The sequence below is a fragment of the Salvelinus alpinus genome, chromosome 4 (assembly GCF_045679555.1).
Source record: "Salvelinus alpinus chromosome 4, SLU_Salpinus.1, whole genome shotgun sequence".
Taxonomy (NCBI): Eukaryota; Metazoa; Chordata; class Actinopteri; order Salmoniformes; family Salmonidae; genus Salvelinus; species Salvelinus alpinus.
The window spans coordinates 56,953,808-56,964,131 of NC_092089.1; the positions used below are offsets into that span (position 1 = coordinate 56,953,808).

At 44.6% G+C, this 10,324-nt stretch overlaps 1 protein-coding gene across 5 annotated transcripts in view; it reads left to right on the forward strand.

The window, feature by feature from the left end:
• Positions 1 to 7,301, forward strand: part of LOC139574016 (transcription factor HIVEP3-like) — a 93,235-nt gene extending 85,934 nt beyond the window's left edge. For 2 of the 5 annotated variants that reach the window (XM_071398112.1, XM_071398113.1), the window contains exons 5-7: positions 2,511 to 2,612; positions 4,219 to 4,955; positions 5,568 to 7,301. In XM_071398112.1, coding sequence (XP_071254213.1) covers positions 2,511 to 2,612; positions 4,219 to 4,955; positions 5,568 to 6,266 — 1,538 coding nt within the window. In that variant the 3' untranslated portion in view covers positions 6,267 to 7,301. The remainder of the gene's footprint in view (positions 1 to 2,510; positions 2,613 to 4,218; positions 4,956 to 5,567) is intronic. The other 3 variants (XM_071398114.1, XM_071398116.1, XM_071398115.1) reach the window with 3 other exon arrangements.
• Positions 7,302 to 10,324: the final 3,023 nt, after the last annotated feature.

The window sequence follows — 10,324 nt, forward strand, 5'->3', positions numbered from 1 at the left end:
CCCTTTATTTTTTTGAGCAGTGTATAAAAAAAAAAGAAACTGACATCACATTTACATAAGTATTCAGACCCTTTAAGCAGTACTTGGTTGAAGCACCTTTGGCAGCGATTATAGCCTTAAGTCTTCTTTGGTATGACGCTACAAACTTGGCACACTTGTATTTGGGGAGTTTCTCCCATTCTTCTCTGCAGATCCTCTCAAGCTCTGTCAGGTTGGATGGGGAGCGTCGCTGCACAGCAATTTTCAGGTCTCTCCAGAGATGTTCGATTGGGTTCAAGTCCGGGCTTTGGCTGGGCCACTCTAGGACATTCAAAGACTTGTCTCGAAGCTACTCCTGCGTTGTCCGCTGAAAAACATCCCCACAGCATGATGCTGCCACCACCATGCTTTACCGTAGGGATGGTGCCAGGTTTCCTCCAGATGTGACACTTGGCATTCAGGCTAAAGAGTTCATTCTTGGTTTCATCAGACCAGAGAATCTTGTTTCTCATGGTCTGAGAGTCCTTTAGGTGCCTTTTGACTAACTCCAAGCCGGCTGTAATGTGCCTTTTACTGAGGAGTGTCTTCCGTCTGGCCACTCTATCATAAAGGCCTGATAGTACCCTCAAAGCTCATCACCAAGCTAAGGAACCTGGGACTAAACATCTCCCTCTGCAACTGGATCCTGGACTTCCTGACAGGCCGCCCCCAGGTGGTGAGGGTAGGTAGCAACACATCTGCCACGCTGATTCACAACACTGGAGCTCCCCAGGGGTGCGTGCTCAGTCCCCTCCTGTACTCCCTGTTCACCCACGATTGCATGGCCAGGCACGACTCCAACACCATCATTAAGTTTGCTGACGACACAACAGTGGTAGGCCTGATCACCGACAACGACGAGACAGCCTATAGGGAGGAGGTCAGAGACCTGGCCGGGTGGTGCCAGAATAACAACCTATCCCTCAACGTAACCAAGACTAAGGAGATGATTGTGGACTAGAGGAAAAGGAGCACCGAGCACGTCCCCATTCTCATCGACGGGGCTGTAGTGGAGCAGGTTGAGAGCTTCAAATTCCTTGGTGTCCACATCAACAACAAACTAGATTGGTCCAAACACACCAAGACAGTCGTGAAGAGGGCACGACAAAGCCTATTCCCCCTCAGGAAACCAAAAGGATTTGGCATGGGTCCTGAGATCCTCAAAAGGTTCTACAGCTGCAACATCGAGAGCATCCTGACCGGTTGCATCACTGCCTGGTACGGCAATTGCTCGGCCTCCGACCGCAAGGCACTTCAGAGGGTAGTACATCACTGGGGCAAAGCTGCCTGCCATCCAGGACCTCTACACCAGGCGGTGTCAGAGGAAGGCCCTAAAAATTGTCAAAGACCCCAGCCACCCCAGTCATAGACTGTTGTCTCTACTACCGCATGGCAAGCGGTACCGGAGTGCCAAGTCTACGGTACAAAAAGGCTTCTCAACAGTTTTTACCCCCAAGCCATACAACTCCTGAACAGGTAACCAAATGGTTACCTGGACGATTTGCATTTTGAGCCCCCCAACCCCTCTTTTACGCTGCTGCTACTCTCTGTTTATCTTATATGCATAGTCACTTTAACGATACCTACATGTACATACTACCTCAATAAGCCTGACTAACAGGTGTCTGTATATAGCCTTGCTACTCTTATTTTCAAATGTCTTTTTACTGTTTTATTTCTTTACTTACCTACACACACACACACATATTTTTTTCCCACACCATTGGTTAGAGCCTGTAAGTAAGCATTTCACTGTAAGGTCTACACCTGTTGTATTCGGCGCATGTGACAAATAAACTTTGATTTGATTGGTGGAGTGCTGCATGGTTGTCCTTCTGGAAGATTCTCCCATCTCAACAGAGGAACTCTGGAGCTCTGTCAGAATGACCATCGGGTTTTTGGTCACCTCCCTGACCAAAGCCCTTCTCTCCCGATTGCTCAGTTTGGCTGGGTGGCCAGCTCTAGAAAGAGTCTTGGTGGTTCCAAACTTCTTCCATTTAAAAATGATGGAGGCCACTATGTTCTTGGAGATCTTCAATGCTGCAGAAATGTTTTAGTACCCTTCCCCAGATCTGTGCCTCGACACAATCCTGTCTCGGAGCTCTACGGACAATTCCTTCGACCTCATGGCTTGGTTTTTGCTCTGACATGCACTGTCAATTGTGAGACATTATATAGACAGGTGTGTGCCTTTCAAAATCATATTCAAGTTCAAGTTGTAGAAACATCTCAAGAATGATGAACGGAAACAGAATGCACCTGAGCTCAGTTTCAAGTTTCATAGCTAATGGTCTGATTCTGGGAATCTTCCAACTGGGATTCTGGAAAAAACAGGGAATTTATTGAAAGTTCCCAGAATTTTGCAAACCTAGCTATGCTCGACTATTTGGTTGTACTCTGGTCTCTCCCCGCACCATCAATTATTCCTCATCTACCCTGCTCCGGTTCAGTCTAATTCGGCTTTGCTGTTCTTGTTTTCCTTGTCTTCATAGGGAACCTTACCAAGCACATGAAGTCCAAGGCTCATGGGAAGAAGTGCCAGTCAATGGGAACGTCTGGGTCTTCACTGGACGAGCCAGAGACCGAGGAAGCAGGTACAATACCATAGGGAGGAAACTTCACCCATCAAACATCTTTCCTCAAACCTGACTCGATAGCTAGCCTTGTAGCTATATCTGCTCCTCTAAAGAAACTGGAACTGGGCATGCCATGTATGTTGGATATGTAAGGCAATATGTTGCTATTCTCGTTCCTCTGTCGTGCTAAAGAGAAATTAAAAATATTAAATTAATACATAAAGAATACATGGCCAAATACATTCCATAGAGTCTGTTTCTGCTGCAGGATGGGAGAGATGTACAGTGTTGTTTTCAAGGCTGCAGTCCTGGCCTTTAAAGAACAGCATTCCAGACATTCACATCCACCCCCTCTCTGTGCAGGCTCAATGCCACCCATCCCTCTCTCAATCCCTCCCGGTAGCAGACTGCACTCAACACTGAGCCGAGGACAGCCCATTCAAATAACCCTTCCATTCAAAAGCCAGCTGTTAGACTTCATGAATGGAAACAGCAGCACGATTCCATTAAATCAAACCTTGTCCATCTGCTTGCTATTTATAATATCAGGTTGATAGAATGTTATGTTGGATAGGAAGCCAGCCTGTCCTGGTCCTTGTGCCCATTTCATGTGTTTGTGTGTATGAATGTGTGTTTGTATACAGTGAGCTCCAAGTATTGTGGTAGTGCCCAATTTTTTTTATGTTTTGGCTCTGCACTCCATCACTTTGGATTTGAAATGATACAATGACTATGAGGTTAAAGTGCAGACTGTCAGCTTTAATTTGAGGGTCATTTCATCCAAATCTGGTGAACCGTTTAGAAATTACAGCACTTTTTGTACGTAGTCCCCTCATTTTCAGGGACCAAAAGTATTGGGACAAATTTAGTAATGTGTTTTAAAGTAGTCAAAGTTTTTGAATTTGGTCCCATATTCCTAGCATGCAATGATTACATCAAGCTTGTGACTCTACAAACCTGTTGAATGCATTTTCAGTTTTTGTGTTCAGAAATGTTTTTGCCCAATAGTAATGAATGGTAAATAATGTATCGTGTCATTTTAGAGTCACTTTTATTGTAAATAACAATATAATTTTCTAAACACTTCTACGTTAATGTGGATTCTACCATGATTATGGATATTCCTGAATGAATCGTGAATAATGATGAGTGAGAAAGTTAGACACAAGTATTATACCCCCAAGACATGCTAACCTCTCACCATTACAATAGAAGGGGAGATTAGCGTATTTGTGCGTCTAACTTTCTCACTCATCATTATTCACGATTCATTCAGGACTATTTATAATCATGGTAGCGTCCACATTATTGTAGAAGTGTTTAGAAACATATTCTATTTTTATTGAAGCTCATAGTCAAATCCAAAGTGCTGGAGTACAAAGCCAAAACAACTTCAAATGTCAGTGTCCCAATACTTTTACAGCTCACTAAGTCCAGAGTGACTTAGATGAACTCCGTATCTGGAGAGCTGCATTGTCTGCTGGTTTTCAGTCTTGCCTTTCAATCTGGAACTAGTTTAGACCAAGCGTTTCGTATTGGACAAGTTCTGATAGTACCTCCCCATTTCACTCTGTTTCTAACTGCTTCCATTTCGTGACTACTGAACACAACTGTGTTCATTTAGGTGTAGACTGGAGGACTGGAGTTTGGAGAATTAGGCATAGTGTAAGTTTCCCCCTCTTCTCATCAGGAGGTATTGTAGAGCATTTGTCTGGCTCCGAGGACCAGGATGAGCACCAGTTCTCTGACGTGGATGATTCAGAGGAGGACGATGATGAGGAAGAGGAAGAGTCCTCATCTCACGATGAGCTGCCCTCATCCTGCTCCTCCGACCGCAGTCTGTCCGCAAGGGGGCACTCCAGCAGCGGAAGACGGACCCAGCAGGGCACGCCTGACCCCTCAGCCCCAGAACTCCAGCCAGATCCCAGCCCCTGTCCCAGCCAGGAGCTCTCTCCCAGCCGTAGAATGTGGCCCAGCGGGCATGCTTCCTCTCCAGAAAGCCGGAGGGCACTGTTCTCCTGCCGGGGCTGGGATGCCTCCCCCAGGGCCTTCTCCCCTAGCAGTGAGAGCTGCTCTCCCATCCGAAGCATTTCCCCCAGACGGGAGCTGGCCTCCCACAACCGACACCTCTCGCCTTCCCCCAAGAGAGGACCATCCCCAATCAGAGCTCTATCTCCCCTGTACCCCATGCGGCCTCTCGCCCCTCTCCGGCCGATGTCCCCTAGCCAGTATCGGGTGTTGTGGGCCCGGGCCTCTCCCTCCCCCCTGGGGGTTCAGCATAGACCTCGCAGCTCACCCAGTCGTTTGCCATGGGACATCCCCAGTTTGATGGCCAGCGATCGCAGACAGGTGGGTTCAATGGTAAGTTATGTATTTAATTCACTTTCTGATCCTGTAGTTTTTCATGTTATTTTAATCCACAGTTATTCTTGTCAGTTACAAAATGAGATGTAATTAGCCATCCCTCCACATAACTACATTGTCAGTAATGGTCAGTAGTAAATGCATCGTATTGCCTTAGACCAAGCATATTGGACAAGTTCTGATAGTACTTTTATAAAAAGTAATTTATGTGCAAGCTAGATGACATAGAGACAAGTTATAGGTTATATTCCCATGTCAAATTGTTTGACTTACTAAAATTAACTCTTGTAAAAGAGAGATATTTAATACACTAGTGCCACTGAAATAAATATGATTCAACAATAATTCATAAAGGGTCGTATTTGGTACTAAGCTAACACTCACTATATGAGAATAGCAGAGGCCTAAATACATAACTATGCTATACTTTGTAAATTTACTTTTGATGGTTGATGGTGTTTAATGCCTGTGGTTGCGTCTTGTTGCTTCCCTCCCCTGTGTTTTAAAACCTGCATTGGAAGCCCAGTTTAGCCAAAGGCAATGTGAAAACAAGTTCAGTGTTTTGTTCTACTGTGTAAAGTAATGATGAGGTCCTTGCTCCCCCAACAGGAGAGAATAGGAACACCAAGTGAAGGGCAGATTGGTCCAGAGCCCTGCCTGTCATTCCCCCCAGCTTTCCATCTGTCCCCCAGTGACAGCCCTAAAGCCCAGTCCCAGTCCATGGACCGAATCTTCAGCCACCTGCCTCTGCACTCACAGCAGGCCAGGGTGCCCTACCTGATGATCTCCATTGGGGGCATTCAGATGGTGCAGGCTCGTCCCCGCTCCCACCCCACTACCCCCACCTTGGCCTCCTCTCCCCCGATGGAGGGGCTTCTACTGGGCCAGACCAGGAGGGAAGCCCCCTGGTGCAGGACCCCCAGAACTCAAGGGCTCAGAACTCCTGGGGACCACTGGTCAGACAGCCAGGAAGTAGTAGGAGCCAGCCAATCAGGGCTGTGCATTCCCAGTTTAACCCCACCCATACATTCCAAACCCTCCACCTCGCAGCAGGGTAGGATGGACTCAGAGATGATAAACACAAAGCAATATCACAGCTCCTCCCACTCACACAGGTCTGAGGCAGAGACCAGAGAACGATGGCCCTCACATGGCCAGGCAGGACCGTCCCCCCCTCCCACACACAGGATTGGACAGCTGTTTGAGAGGCAGGAGCCACCAGGGTTGGGGTCCAGAGCGACTGGTTCAGAATTGGTAGAGGGAGGAGCTAAAGGCGGAGACTCAACCAATCAAGACCAGAGCACTTAGTCTCCACTCTTTGATACGTCATGCGTCCTTTGCGCTTTTTGTTGCTACTCTTGTTTTTGGGTTTTGTATTGCTTTGTTTTTATACAGTTTTCAATACAATTGTTAACTTAAATGTTAGTTCTTCTGCAATATTCAGGTTTGTTATAAAATGCACTTTTTTCTTTTTGACGATTTCTTTAAATCTCTCGATCTTACTTTCTGTATCTCTATTGATACTGCTATCTTAATATATATATGTAAAATAAATATGAATACATTTGTAAATGACCAAAATCTTTAATCAACAATAAATGCACATGTTGTTTTCTCTTTGTCCAGTATTACTCAAACTGTAGTTACTTGTGCCTTTTCTGTCTGGTTTTGTGTCTTGAGATGACGACAAAGATGAAAAGGCTGTGAAGTTTTGATATGCACTCTGTGTTTCCAGAAAGGGGGTTCCTGTGTGGCGTGATGACTGTTCGTATCCTTAAAGGGATAGTTAAGGGTTAGAGGTAGTTTCGCAAGCCAATGCTAACTAGCTGTACCCGGAGACTTCCAGTCTTTGCACTAAGCTAGTTAGCATTGGCTTGCGAAACTACAGCACCTCTACCTTCATTCATACTGGATGCAGAGAAATAAAAATGAATTGCCAAAACCCCAAACTATCCCTTTAAGGCCATTGCATTGATGTCAGGGTATTTTAAAATATGGTATATGAGGTGGTATATTGAAGGAACAGTGAGCGCTTTGCAAAGAAAATGCACTGAAGTCATATTTTTTTTATAAAAAAAGAGTTGTCAATGTAATTTATTTTGTTAAACTATGAAAGTGATTCTTGTTTAAGTTCTTTTACTTTGTATTTTTTTTGGGGGGGGGAAACATGCCATAATTTTTTTGTCATGTGTCTGTCTTTTTCATAATGTTCTCACGACTTGAAATGGAGATGGACAGGAAGGTCTCTTTAAGATTGGATATGGTACAAGGAGGAACAAGTGCCCTAAAGATTTTCACACACAGCAAATGTTTTGTCTCTGAACCAATAAAAAGTGCACCAGACTTCTTTGAGGCTGTTTTACTGGTTTTCTTGTTTTTGAAAAATGTATTTTTTTTTTATAGATAAACCAAAATAACAATTGATTAATACATATAGAATGCTGCTGTTTGAATTCCACAAAATAACAATCGGAGTTAAAATCAACAAAAACAAATACATTTGTCACTTGCTTCGTAAACTAACAGTGAAATGCTTACTTAATGGCTCTTCCCAACAATGCAGAGAAAAAATGTTAAATAATAGACTAAAATTCTAACACAAGGAATAAATGCACAATGAGTAACGATAACTTGGTTACAGTGCCTTGCAAAAGTATTCATCCCCCTTGGCCTTTTTCTGGTTTTGTTGCGTTACAACCTGTAATATAAATATATTTTTATTTGGGTTTCATGTAATGTACACACACAAAATAGTCCAAATTGGTGAAGTGAAATTTTAAAAATTACTTGATTCAAAAAAATAAAATGGTGCGTGCATATGTATTCACCCCCTTTGCTAGGAAGACCCTAAATAAGATCTGGTGCAACCAATTACCTTCAGAAGTCACATAATTAGTTAAATAAGGTCCACCTGTGTCACATGATCTGTCACCTGATCTCAGTATATATACACCTGTTCTGAAAGGCTCCAGAGTCTGCAACACCACTAAGCAAGTGGCACCATGAAGATCAAGGAGCTCTCCAAACAGGTGAGGGTTTGGTTATAAAAAAATATCAGAAGCTTAAAACATCCCACAGAGCGCCACTAAATCCATTATTTAAAAATGGAAAGAATATGGCACCACAACAAACCTGCCAAGAGCGGGCCGCCCACCAAAACTCACGGACCAGGCAAGTAGGGCATTAATCAGAGCGGCAACAGAGGCCAAAGATAACCCTGAAGGAGCTGCAAAGTTCTACAGCAGAGATTGGAGTATCTGTCCATAGAACCACTTTAAGCCGTACACTCCGCAGAGCTGGGCTTTACGGAAGAGTGGCCAGAAAAAAGCCATTGCTTAAAGTAATAAAATTAACAAACACGTTTGGTGTTCGCCTGAAAGCATGTGGGAGACTCTCCAAACATATGGTAGAAGGTACTCTGGTCAGATGAGACTAAAATTGAGTTTTTTGGCCATCAAGGAAAACACTGGCGCAAACCCAACACCTCTCATCACCCCGAGAACACCATCCCCAGAGTAAAGCATGGTGGTGGCAGCATCATGCTGTGGGAATGTTTTTCATCGGCAGGGACTGAGACGGGTCAGAATTGAAGGAATGTTGGATGGTGCTAAATACAAGGATATTCTTGAGGGAAACCTGTTTCAGTCTTCCAGAGATTTGAGACTGGGACGGAGGTTCACCTTTTAGCAGGACAATGACGCTAAGCATACTGCTAAAGCAACACTCGAGTGGTTTAAGGGGAAACATTTTTAAATGTCTTGGAATGGCCTAATCAAAGCCCAGACCTCAATCCAATTGAGAATCTGTGGTATGACTTAAAGATGGCTGTACACCAGCGGAACCCATCCAACTTGAAGGAGCTGGAGCAGTTTTGCCTTGAAGAATGGGCAAAAATCCCAGTGGCTAGCTGTGCCAAGCTTATAGAGACATACCCCAAGAGACTTGCAGCTGTAATTGCTGCAAAAGGTGGGCTCTACAAAGTATTGACTTTTGGGGGGGTGAATAGTTATGCACGCTCAAGTTTTTCGGGGGTCTTATTTTCTTGTTTCACAAGGGAAAATATTTATTCAGTGGTAGGCATGTTGTGTAAATCAAATGATACAAACCCCCCCCCAAAAAAAATATTTCAGGTTGCAAGACAACAAAATAGGAAAAAATGCCAAAGGGGGTGAATACTTTCGCAAGCCACTGTGTACACACGGGGTACCAATACTGAGTCAATGTACCTAATAAGCAGAGGCCAGTTTATTAGGTACACCACCATGTTCACAAATGGTGAGTCACGTGACTGTGGCTTGCAGTATAAAGCAGGCAGACAGGCATTGAGGTATTCAGTTACTGTTCAGTTGAACATTAGAATGGGCAAAATTAGCTTTTCACGCACGACAGTGTCTAGGGTTCACCGAGAATGGCACGACAAACAAAAAACAGCCTGTGGGCGCTAACAGCTCGTTGATGAGAGGTCAGAGGAGAATGGCAAGAATCTTGCAAGCTAACAGACGGAAACAAATAGGGAAATAATGGCGCAGTCCATCTGTAGTGTGCAGAATGCCATTTTGAAACTCGCAACTCGTCGGCCCTTGGCACGTATGTATGGGCTATTGCAGCAGATGACCACACCGGGTTCCACTTCTATCAGCTAAAAACAAGAATAGTCTCCAATAGGTTGCGCGATTACCAACACTGGATAATTGAGTGGAATCGCCTGGTCCGACAAATCCCGGTTTCTGTTGCGTCATGCTGATGAGAGTCAGGATTTGTCCACTCTTCCCTGGTGTCAACGGTACACAGGCTGGTGGTGTAATGGTGTGGGGAATGTTTTTCTGTTTGCTCAATCGGTATCAAGGGACCTATGTTTCCATGCCCCAAATAATTCAGGATGTTTTGGAGACAAAGGGGGTCTGACCGGGTAACTAATAAACTGGTCACTGAGTGCAGGTAGGGGTAAAGTGACTAGGCAACAGGTAGATAATAAACTGTAGCAGCAGCATGTTTAATGAGGCAAAATAATTATTGCAAAAAAAGTCAATGCAGATAGTCTGGGTAGCTATTTGGTTAACTATTTAGCAGTCTTATGGCTTGCGGGTAGAATCTGTTCAGGGTCCTATTAGTTTCAGACTTGGTGCCTTGGTACCGCTTGCCGTGCGGTAGCAGAGAGAACAGTCTATGATTTTGGTGGCTGGAGTCGAGACAATTTTTCAGGCCTTCTTCTGGCACAGCCTGGTATAGTGGTCCTGGATGGCAGGGAGCTCGGCCCCAGTGATGTACTGGGCCGTACTCACTACCCTCTGTAGCGCCTTGTGGTCAGATGCCAAGCATTTGCCATACCAGGGCTGTGATGCAGCCAGTCAAAATGGTCTCAATGG